Source organism: Camelus bactrianus, chromosome 32, assembly GCF_048773025.1.
Source record: "Camelus bactrianus isolate YW-2024 breed Bactrian camel chromosome 32, ASM4877302v1, whole genome shotgun sequence".
NCBI lineage: Eukaryota > Metazoa > Chordata > Mammalia > Artiodactyla > Camelidae > Camelus > Camelus bactrianus.
Window position 1 is genome coordinate 8,234,453 of NC_133570.1, and position 12,202 is coordinate 8,246,654.

Sequence of the window (12,202 nt, forward strand, 5' to 3'; positions counted from 1 at the left end):
TAGTTACAATATTGACAGACCTCCCTCCATAATGACAAAGTCCACAAGTTCCAGAGGCCAAACAACTAAAAAAGACCAAAGTTTTCCTAAGGCTATTCAAATATGTGAGTTAAATACTTGCCGTATGCTTGATCTGTGGCAGAGACCACAAAAAATAAAGGCGATGAAGTGTTCAAACACACAAAGGTGGTTGGTTGAAAACTGGCTAGTTTTACATGAAGTTAGCAGTATTGTAAAGCCCAAAAGAAACCAGGTAAGCACACTTTATCACCCAACATATGCATAAGAAGGCATGTACAACAAATGCATTTTATTCAGTACTGTATGTAAAAGCAAATGTAAAGAAACAACCTAAAATGTCCAATAGTTATGGTGCATTCATATTTTGAATACTATGCAGTTGTTCAAAAGAACAAGTACAAGGCGGTAGTACTCCAGAAGCCCACGGTGTTTCAAGTTTAGAAAGAAAGGAAAGAAAAAAAGACGTAAACCCAACGGAAATGGAATTGAAGAGATGTTCTTTTTAACCCAAAAGAAAGTACTCAGCACTATATGGATCCTACATTTGGTAGCCAGTGCCGCTCAGTATTATGACTTTAACAAAATAAGGCAATATAAGGCCATTATTGTTTTGTTTAATCCTCACTATAATCCTATGAAGTATTATTATGATTTCCATTTTACAAATAAAGAAATTGAGGCCCAAAGAGGTTAAGTGACTTTCCTGAGGTCAAAGGATGAGGACAGAACCAGGTCTTGAAAAATCTAGAGAGTAGCTCAGAGTTAAGGATAACCTCTAGAATAACCAAAACGAGAAATTTTATTCCTCATTTCAGGAGGCAGACAGATCTTTTAACAAGAACAACCACTCAACAATCTCAACAACAGCAGAGCTACTGTGCGCGGACTCTGTCAGATGACTCACAGTCCCATACAATTCACTTTCCTGCTTCCGTGATTTTTTTGTCTGTGCCTCCTTCTGCTTGAGATTCCTTTCCTCCCTTCCTCTTTGCCTGGTGAAAATTTATTAATCCTCAAATGTCCCCTTTCCAGTGAGCCTCTTTTTGACTCACTCAGGTTTCTGTGCTTATATCGTATCTCCAACTTAGTAAGTAATCTATATGCATCTTTCTGTAGCCAGTCTCTCTACAGCCAGGTCTTTGATCACTGTACTTCTACAAGCACTTAGCCCAACAATAGTGAGCTCAATAAATCAGTATCTACTTACTGACAATCTTAAAGATGCCCAACAAAGCCCAACCACATGAAGTAATCTGACACCTGTTCAAGTGTGCAATCCTTAAGACTTTTTTTCAAAATAGGTACTGTAATTTTAAGTTTTTATTTTTCTATTACTATTCACAAAAGGGCATGAGAGTTGGAGTAGAGAATGAGTTTATGTTTAGTCTAAAAAGTAAAAAGTTAAACAGCTACAAATCTACTACTATAAATTACCAGATTTCTTTGTATGTAAAAGTGGTCCAAAAGGACCAGGAAGTGTCCCCCCTTTTGGCATGCAGAAGGCAGAATCCTGCCCGGGATGTACCTATTTCACAGGGCCTGGAAGTCATAAAGGCTAATGGCAGATACAGATGTGTTACGGGAATATGGAAGAGGGAGAGGTGGGTGTGACTCTGGTTGGTGGGACTGGGACTCCCTTGGGGCTGGGAACTGGGAGGCACTATTCTCTACTTTCTAATTCTCTTGTAACAAACATACATTGTGTCTCTAAGGAAATAACGAAAAACTACAGAGCAATTAAAAAAACACGGTAGGTAAGTATTTATATGATCTAGAGACCAAATACAAAAAGCAAGAGACAAAACAGTGTGTATAGTATGCTATCATTTGTGTTTAAAGGCAAGAGAGGTGGGAGGAGGGACATAGAAAACCCATCTACAAGTATATTATGTCTAACTCAGGAAGAGTACACAAGGAATTATTGATAACAGCAATTCATTCTTGGAAAAGCGACCTAGGGAATGGGTTAGAATGGGAAGGAGACATTTTACTGTATATTCTTTCTTTACTCTTTGAATTTTTTTTTTACCCCCGTGCATATTTTACTTTCCAAAATAATCTAAGGCTTAAAAAAAGGAAGGCAAAAATACTAAATTAATAATCCATCAATTAGTACTTCTAATAGCCACTGAAGTCTATATTCATTCTAATGTACATAGGAAAATAGCTGAATATAAGACTTCACTAGCTAAAACCAAACTTCTAGTCATTATGTCTGCTTTCTTTCTTTAATCTATCTTTGAAAATTTTAAATGCTCTGAGCCCCTACACACAGTACACCCCTTGTTAAAAGCTCTAACATGTTGAAGTTTTACAAAAGAGAGGTTTTATAACCTCTTAAAGCTGGTGTGCCAAGCAAGATTCCATTCATTCCCTTCCCTAGGAGGGCCTGGGTATAGGGCTTGTGCTAGCATGATGGCTGCCTTCAGATTACTGGATGAGCTCCCTCCTCAGCAGAGGCTTAGGTCAGACAAACTACTCAAGGAAAGCATTTCCTCAAGATCAGAGTTTCATCACTGGAACAACTAGCCAGAAACAGGTGGCTCCACCATTGCCCTTCTGGCCTCTAACAAAATCCTATGCCTACTCCAGGCTGGGGCATGTTAACTCACCTGACACCATTTGTTCAATTTTTCAATTAACTTTTTAAAAAGCATCCACATTTTAAAGGTAAGACTTTACAGGGATTTTGCCAGCAAAATTTTAAGAAACCAAATTAAAATAATTATCAGGAGAAATCTAACAACTGGTACCTTTCATTCTATACTTGCTTCCATTCCTTTTTGGCTGTCTTGCTCTGGCCTAATTATTACTGACTTAATTATTTCTGATATTCAGTATCTCTCCTTTTTGAAGTGACAACTGCTGGGCTGGCAGTTTTCCAGTTATTGGATCTAGCCCATCCAGGAGAAGTTAAGTTCTCACTCAAGGAGATTGTCCCTGGATCTTAAAAGTTTGGCTGGTTTCCTCGGGTTCTCAAAATAGGGACAGTACTAGGGAGAAGATACAGCTCAAGTGGCAGAGCACATGCTTAGCATGCACAAGGTGCTGGGTTCAATCCCCAGTACCTCCTCTATAAACAAACCAACCAACCAACCAACCTAATTATCTCCACCCTCACAAAAAAAAGAAAAAAGGGAAAAAATGGGGACAGTACTAATTCTATTCCTCAACAATTCATCAGTAGTTTTCACAGTAAAAGAACAACCCCAAAAATGGGATTAGGGTAGGGATGTGGGGAATGAAGGAGGAGGAGAACCTACCACTAATAACACAGCAAAAAACTACTGCCAGGCACCTTATAATCCCAAGTCCTAAGGAGAGAATGATAAATTCAAAATTAACTTGTCCTTGTGATAAAGATAAGAACATTTGCATATCTACATAACTTAGTGCTGATCACCTACAGTCAGTCTCTTACCATGTAGTCTCTTACCAGTGAGAGAGAAGTGTCTTCTAAAATAAGTTCTTCAAGTTTAAGTGCAATTAGATGTGTTTCAAGCCCTTTAATATGATCCACAACATTGGAAATTAATGTCTGAATCCCAGTAACATAGTCTTGGAAACTGGTAAAGACAGGTGGCTAGAAAAAGATTTTTTAAAAAGTTGAAAGATTGTCAAACATATTTCCCATGCTTATATCACATAAGCTATACTAATTTCATGCTATAGCATTACTTAATTCTATTAATAATAACAAGGATGAATATAGTTTTGTATATTAAGACAGTCTCTCAAACCAAGGTAAATTTAATAACCACCACATAATGCTAATTCAGCAACAATGACTTTTATACAATGAGGTCTTATTTTGCTCTGGGGAACTGGAGGTGAAAAATCAGTAAAAAAAAAAAAAAAAATAATCTTAGTTGGTCATTAACTTCAGACTAGGAATCTCCTGGAACACTGAAGGAGATGAGAGGAACCAGGACTTCATTTCTTCTCTTTATGTCTTTGAGATTTTTCTCTAATGTTGATAACAGAAATGGAAATTCTAAGTTCTAATGAAAAAAATTATGGGTGACAACAACCAAGAGAATTCTGAAAAAAAGGGAAACTTAAGCTAGTAGATATTAGAATATATTATAAAGCTACATTAAATCCAGATGATAGTGGTATATAATTAACAAAGAATGAAAGGAAACAAGTCCCAAGATAGAGCAAAGAATATAAGAGAATTTAAAAGGTGACATTTCAAAATGGTGGTTTCAAGTGGATGAATGGTACTGAGATAATATAAAATAAATAAAATAATAAATACCAAAATAAATTCCGAATAGATTTAGATACTTAATTTTAAAAAAAATCCATCAAAGCACCAGAAGAGAATTTAGGTGGTGGCTTCTGCAATCTTAAATTGAACAGGCTTTTCTAAACATTATACTAACCTAGGAGCCATTTAAAAAAAAAAAAAAAAACTTTGTTTTTCAAAAAGTTACTATATTGACCCCCCCAAAAATCACTCAAGTTAAAAGACAAATGACAAACTGAAAAAAACTGCATCTTGTAGGTAAAAGGATTAATAACACTGTTATGTTAAGAACCCAATAGCTCAAAATATATCAATGGAAAAAATACTACTACCACAATAAAAAAGTTGGGGCAAAAACAGAACAGAAAATACATCAAAGAAATCCCAGCAATAAGATAAATTTTAAAAACAGATAAACACAAGAAATCTAGCCAATCAACTAGCTTTTCACTCAAGAAGTCTTCTTTGAAGGCTGAACATCAATGGAGTTCTTTTAATGCAAATTAAAAAAGAGGGAGTACCAATGTTTGCCTATCCAGTGGGTAAGGATACAGACACACCACACTGTTGGGAAATGTAAAAATATATACAAGTATCCCCAGCTTTTCTACAGTTTGCTTTATGCCACTTAGCTTTTTTGAAAGACCTACATTAATTAGTACCTGCTTTTGTCAACCAAAAAAAACCCGAAGAGCATTTTTTTTTTAATGGGGAAAAAAAGGGGGTTGGGGAGGGGAGGGTGGGCAGCAAGCTACTGTGGAAGCAGCACACACCCCTAGCAACAAGAGTGGCACTGGAACTACACTCAGCACCAAGCCGCCACCGCTTTGCACTGTCTGTAAGCATCTGTGCTTTATCTCAGTTTATTTTCTGCATCCATCAGCAAGATGTAGCCTAGAGTAATAGCTTCTCCTCTTTATGCCACTTTAGCTTACAAAAGATTTCATAGGAATGCCGTACTTTTGGATAGCAGGGGAATCCTGTATATATATAGTAATCTCAGACCTAGGAGATAGCCTAAGATCGTATTATAAACTCATCTGGTGTCATTTGTCCATACTTTAATAGTGGCACTATTTTATAATATTTTAAAAATTAGAATCAAACAAAAAGCAAATGTGGCAAATTGTTAATAAGTGGTGAATCTAGGTGAGGATATCTGGGTGTCATTATACTAGTCTTTCAGCTTTCCTGCAGGTGTATAATTTTTTTTTTAAGTTAAGGAGAGAGAATGAATGCATATAGGATCCTAAGGTCTCTTACACCATGCAGGAAAACAGTGAAAAGAAAAAGGAGCATGTGGCCAGACTGTCACTTGTGTTTTACCATGATGATGCTGGTTTCTTTTTTCTTCTTCTTCTTTTTCTGTAAATTTAACTTGTATGGTCGTAGGACACTCTCACAGTAACTGGACACCCAAAGGATAATAGAAATAGTCTGAAAAAGGAAAAATTGCAAATTCATCTATAAGGATTACACTCAAGGTATCTATGAGGAACAAAGATTATGGACTAAACAAATTCTGTGCAGTTCTTCTATGCACATTCCTTCCATTTCTCTTCTAAGTCTCCACTCTCCAATTTCCAGGATCACATTGATCCAGGTCTTCCTCATCTCCTGCTCAGAATTCTGTAATAATTTAGATCTTTTTTTTCCCCTGGCTTTCCCAGCTCTAAACCCACTCTCCACTCCGTCCAATTTCCTTTCCCTTCCATGACATCCTTTTCACTGAAGTTAAAGGGTCCAAATTCCTAGGCATGGAATCCAAAGGTTCCTTACAAAATGCTTCTCCCCATCCACCTCTCCATCCAGGTAAGAAACTGTCTCATCTGCAAACCTTAACTTATATATGAAGAAATCTCCCAGGTTGGTCAGCACATATTCTCCTTTGTATTAAGTTAGGTGTTTACACATCTTCTGTTTACACAGTGTGTACATGTACATATACATGCAATTCTTTCTCATTCATTCATTCGTTCATTCATTCATTATCTCTTAGGCATTTCAATGTACCAGTCACCAAAACAGAGAATCCTGCCCTCAGGAAGCTTACACACTAGTAGGGAAGAAAAGTAAATAAACATGTATCAGAAAGAAAAGGAAAAAATATAATGGGTTATGAGTGTTTATGATCCTCCTCTTTTTCTCTCTGGCTGAAAAAGAGAGAACTTTGCTACAACAGCTCTTGGATTCTCCTTCATAATGCAGAATGTCGGTCATTAGTGAAATTTAAAAAGCTGGTGGAATTAACTTAAACTACATAATAGTTAAGTCAAAAAGGAGAATGAACAGAAAACAGCTAGATTTGGAATGAATCCGAGGAATTTTTAGAGATTAGTACAGCAAATTTCAAGAAGTTTACCCTAGCATTATGAAAAGAAATCTTCTTGATATTCTTGGAAGGAGTTAGTTCAGAAAATTTAAATTGCTTTTCAATTAACAATAGGCAGGGATGGGGGATTAAATTCCCAGGTATAAGATACCTATTACCTGTTCCTTTCTGAAAAATTAATCTTGCATACAATTAAGGAAAATTGAGTTTTTCAGGAAGAGAACAAACACATACCTCAACAAAGAAGACTAAATTTTCTAAAAGAGTAGGATGTGTTTTCAAGTTACCACCTTTAACTTCTAAGAGATCACCTTTACATTTACTGAAGACATCTGAAAACAAAAATATTTTATGGTTTTATTCAGCTTTTGTTTCAACGTTATTTTTAGGAACACAATGCACAATCTAATAAAGAATAAGCAAATATAAAGGCTTAATCCAGAAAGTTCCTCCACCCCAATGAACCAAACACCAAAGCCTATCTATTTTAAGCTCTTTAAAAGGACACATGACTACTGCTCTATTGTTTTCAAAACATAAAAAGTAGACTTATAAATTATATATTCCAGGCTCTAAACACTAGCTAAGCCTTTTCATTGATAGGCCATTGGCACAATAAAATTAAGACTTCAAGTGGATGATTCAGAAGAACTTGTGCCATTATGTACTAAAAGATCAAGATGCATGGTAGAATTCCACCTTCATAACAAATACCATGTTTTATTCTCATAATCTTAATCATCTTTTAATTTTGTCTTCATTTGAACAATAAAATAAAAGACTGTTAGGCTCCTGAAAAGAAAGATACTTATAGATTTGAAATGCCGTTTATGAAACAATTTCATTTCTAGGAATTTAATCCCAAAGAAAAACTCAAGTAAGCACCCAAACAATTGTGTACCAAGATGTTTATTTCAGCACTGTTATACATAATATATTATGTACTCAGAGTACATAAATAAATCTGGGACACTGATACAATACTGTGGAATAGTATGCAGCCCGTAAAACAAATGGGGTGTATTTAAATAACTGGCATGCTTAAGATGTCCAATATAACAACAAAAGTAAAACCAGAAAAGCACATATTATACTTTTTCATAAAAAACAAAAACAAAAGCAAAAAAAACCAGAACTACATTTTTCCATTAGTACATCTATGACTAAGTTTAGGTAGTATCTTGAAATATGGACTCCAAAGTGTCAGCAGCACACACTCACTTACCTCTGGGGGAATGGAGCTGGGAGACCGGAAAAGATCACACCCATCTGTGTACCATTTTATAACAGGTTACTACTACTTTTGTAATCAAAACTTTTTAAAGTTAGAAACAAGTCTTTAAAAATACCAAAAGCGTGCATTATTATTTTCAAATCCTTTTCAAGTTTCTATTTAAAAATGAGCTACTGTCAGACAATCAGGTACTATATGGGAATCCACAGTAAGGATACGTACCTTTTAATTGTTCTAGTAAAGACTTAAGACTATTCTCTACTCGCTCTTGGATCTCCACTGTATCCTCTAAAATTGAAAAACAATGAAAAACTTTCAATTCCTTTTTTTAGTAAGATAAAGAAGCAAGACCAATACCTGGAAGCAATGCATGTGCAACGACATTTTCTTTTCTCTTAACACCCACAGGCATGTAAATTCCATTACTGAGAGCAGAAAGAAAGATGAAAGACAGGAAAAGGAAAAGGAAGGAGAAAAAGAAAGAGAAAAAGAAAAGAAAGGTAATAATAACCTTTCTTCCAAAAGCACTCCCTAAAATTCTCTAGAAGGACTAGGAATCTATGTATTTCAAATACTCTAAATGACAAGGTCTACAAATATGACTTAGGAAACACAAAACACAAACAAAAAAACACAGCCTATATGGTATTTGCGATTCTCACTGGGTTGAGAGCTTAAAAAAAAAATTTCTTCTCTAGAAAGTTTAGGCCTTCATTTTTAAGTAAAGAATTAAATCTGAAATCCAATAATATTTCAACAAATCAAGGATTTCTTTAACTTTTGGCCCCTCCAAATGATTTTAAATATGGAAAGGACTTAAGCTTCTAAAATATTATTTTGTAACCTGTGAATGCACTTTCTCGTATATTAAACCAGACATTCCAGAACAACTTCCAGCTCCCATCTCTTCCAAATTTTCCCAAATATATGAAGTTATAGATATTTTGTTGCATTTATTAAGTTTTCAGTTACAAAGACCCAGTAAATATGCTCATGCAAGTATATACTTACCTAAACCATTGGTGTCTAGCTCATAAATATCACTAACAAGATAAAAAGAGCTGGTCTGACACTGAGAACAACCAGAATTGAAGAATCCAGCCATTCTGGTAGGTACAGGACCAAGGAAAGGATACTAGAAAAGGGGAAAAAAAAAAAGCGATGTTCTTTTTATCCGTTGACATTTAAATCCATAAAATATAAAATAAGTAAACAAAGAACGGTAACTACTGGATAAAAATCTGTCTCTGTGATTAAGTTACAAATCACTCATCAGCAAACTAATAATAACCAAATCATTACAATGAAAACAGAAATGCTGTATTAGTTTGTTGATAACTATTTAAAATTTACCATCACAAAAAAAAGCAATTTTGCTTTTCTTCACTACCCAGTTTGGATATTGAGGAAGCCTCTGCAATTCTCCAAATTTAAAAAGTTGATCTTTTTCTTGTAGATGGGACAAAATACTGTTCTTTACTACTCACCCATCACCCAATTCCTATTTTCAAAAAGACAGTACAGCTTATTGCAGCTTTGATGGTAAATATACATTGATGGTACCTTAATTTCCCTCTCAATAAATCGCTTTCCTGTCTCCAGGGCCACTTCCAGCTGTTGAAGGAGCAAACGGAGAATATCAATCCGGGAGGATACACCATTCTCAGTGGTCTTCTCTGAGTTCTTTGGCTCCACAGAGTGGTTAAGACTTGAGAGTCCACTGATCAGCCTCAAGGTTAAGGAACGGATTCTTAACCACATTGTCTCCTCCTCCAAGGAAAGTTTCTTATCTTCTTCAGAAACATCCCTTAAAAAGAAACATCCCCAAACCATCTATTTTATTTGTATTGCCTTTAAATCTTTCAAAGTTCACTTTCATCAGTCAAGGCACCTTTGAACAGTCTCAGTTTTCATTTAACAGCTGAATGATCTTGGATCAACCAATTGTTTTGGTATCCATAAAATGGGAATGATAACCTACCTAACAGGTCATTTTCCCCTTAACTGAGACTTATTTTTTTTGATGATAAAACATATAACATAAAAATTTCAAAAGACAGAAAAGTTAAAAAAAAAAAAAAAAGGGAAGGAAAATGTGTCCTGATAACCAAGAACCCACAATATTAACAGGCTTGATACAGATTCTTTCAGACTTTTGCAATACAGATGTACAAAATTTAACTAAAAATATTTACATAACTTAATATATTTTAAACAAATAAAATGGGTTCACAGTGTTTATACTATTTCATAAATTGCATCTTTTTATGACAGTATATGCAGAAAAGAGTTAACATAGCAAGCCTAAGGCTATTGTCTTTAGAAGGGCCTGCTTGCAAGGTTGATCCTTGGCTGATGTCTGGGAACCTGCAACACCAACCATTCCCTCAATGTAACAGTGGCTCACTGTGCCTAGACTATTTGTACAAACCATGTGGTTTAGGGTGAACAGTGCTTTCCTTCTGGGAGTCTGGAATGTCGGTACAAGCTAGACAGAGGGTGCCTCTGTAACCTGCTGATAAAAACCTTGGGCACCAAATCTCTAATGGGCTTCTCTGGGCAGAAATATTGCACACGTTAACTGCATTTTTTGCTGCTGGAGAAAGGAGCACGCTCAGGATGTTCCTTCCTAGCAAGGAGAGAACACTGGAAGTCAGTGCATGGAGTTCTCCATACTGCACCTCTGTCTTTTTCTTTGGCTTTTCCTGTCACATATCCTTCTGTTACAATAAACCTTAGCTGTGGGTATGACTACATGCTCAGTCCCACGAGTCCTAGCAAATCACTGAATGTGGTCGTGGCAACCCCCAAATCACAGCATACTCAGAACTACCTCATATACATGTTTCTGCATGCTCATGTACTTATTTCCTTAGTTTTCACTTTCCTAGAAGTGGATCTGCTGCATAAAATGGTACTTATAATTCAGTGTTGATACCTATCACTGAAATTCCCTATAGGAAGGTTATATAAAGTTTTACTGCCATATAAGTGCACAACAACCATTTTCCCATAATCCTGCTGAGAATAAGGATTAATCTTTTTTATCAGATAGTCTAAATCTTTGTCCAATAGATTAAAAAACAAATCTTTATTGCTGTAAACTGCATTTCTTTGAACTTCCTGTTAAACCCTTTGCCTCATTTGTTTTTTAGTTATCTTCTTACTGATTTATTGAGTTCTCTGTATATATGAAGGATATTAATATATATGAAGAAATTTACCAATTTACCGGATACCTCTAGAACTTGTTAATAAATTTATTTCTATATAGAAGGCTAATTTTTACAGAGGTCAAATCTTTTGTTTCCAGATCTGGTATAATGCTAAGAAAGGCCTTCCCAACCATTTAAAAATGTTTTTTATATTTTCTTCTAGAATTTCTAAGTTTTAACATAGAATCTTTAATCCATCTGCAATCTGTTTCATGTACTCTATGAAGGAGGATCTAACTTTTAGATTAACCAGGAATCTCAACATATGGATGAGGTTTATTTTCTTCCTTTGGCTTATCTGTATTTTCTGATCCCTACAACAAACTTGTTATTTTATATATATATATATACACACACACACACATATACATATATATATATTCATTAAATATTTTAACATATTTTATTATTTATATTTATATTATATATATTATATATTTATATATACATGCAATTTTAAAACTCTTAAATTTATCATAATTCTTTAACAATAAATTGCTTGGGGTTAAATTTCAGTTACCTGTCTTTTGGATCCCAGCTAAAGAAAACATTTAAGTCTCTGTTGTCTCGCAAGGCTTCCCATGGAATGTCATCTTCTTCTGGCCGAAGATTCATTGACTTTATACTTTCTGCTAAGCTGGCTGTTCTGTGATATAGAAAATTTATTTAAGTATTGTTCAATAGTAAAATAGCCATGAAAACATATTAGCCAGGACTTTGTTTTACTAGAAAGAGAGAAAAGGAAAGAAGAGCAAAGGAAGAAAAGAAGGCTTTATTAACAAGTAAAAGCTCATATAAGGTGAAACAGAACCAAGCCCTGATAATACTGGCCTGCTACACGGCAAGAGAAATGCATGTGGAGGCCCAACCAAAGTAAAGTTCACCAGCATTAATTCCTGAAATCCCATGTTTGCAGGATGTGGGTAACCTTGTAAACACAATATGGACCAGGGATAATGGCCATGGCCTAGCTGGCTTCTGTCTGGAACCTGGGATGGTGCAGGCTGTACTCTTTATCACTCCCCATGACAGGCACCTTCCCCTTTCTTCCCTGTCCCTTCCTAATTTTTCTTTTTTCCCCCTATTCTTCCTTAGCGTAAGCCCACTGATGACACCCATGAGACCTATTAGTGGCTCTCAGCATCTGC

At 35.4% G+C, this 12,202-nt stretch overlaps 1 protein-coding gene across 3 annotated transcripts in view; it reads right to left on the reverse strand.

The window, feature by feature from the left end:
• NAA25 (N-alpha-acetyltransferase 25, NatB auxiliary subunit) overlaps nucleotides 1-12,202 on the reverse strand; it is a 60,756-nt gene that overhangs the window by 3,782 nt on the left and 44,772 nt on the right. For 2 of the 3 annotated variants that reach the window (XM_045506336.2, XM_045506335.2), the window contains exons 17-23: nucleotides 11,575-11,700; nucleotides 9,403-9,646; nucleotides 8,851-8,974; nucleotides 8,062-8,127; nucleotides 6,840-6,937; nucleotides 5,600-5,710; nucleotides 3,443-3,604 (exon numbers count right to left, since the gene is read on the reverse strand). In XM_045506336.2, the coding sequence (XP_045362292.2) occupies nucleotides 3,443-3,604; nucleotides 5,600-5,710; nucleotides 6,840-6,937; nucleotides 8,062-8,127; nucleotides 8,851-8,974; nucleotides 9,403-9,646; nucleotides 11,575-11,700 (931 nt within the window). The remainder of the gene's footprint in view (nucleotides 1-3,442; nucleotides 3,605-5,599; nucleotides 5,711-6,839; nucleotides 6,938-8,061; nucleotides 8,128-8,850; nucleotides 8,975-9,402; nucleotides 9,647-11,574; nucleotides 11,701-12,202) is intronic. The other variant, XM_010969623.3, reaches the window with a different exon arrangement.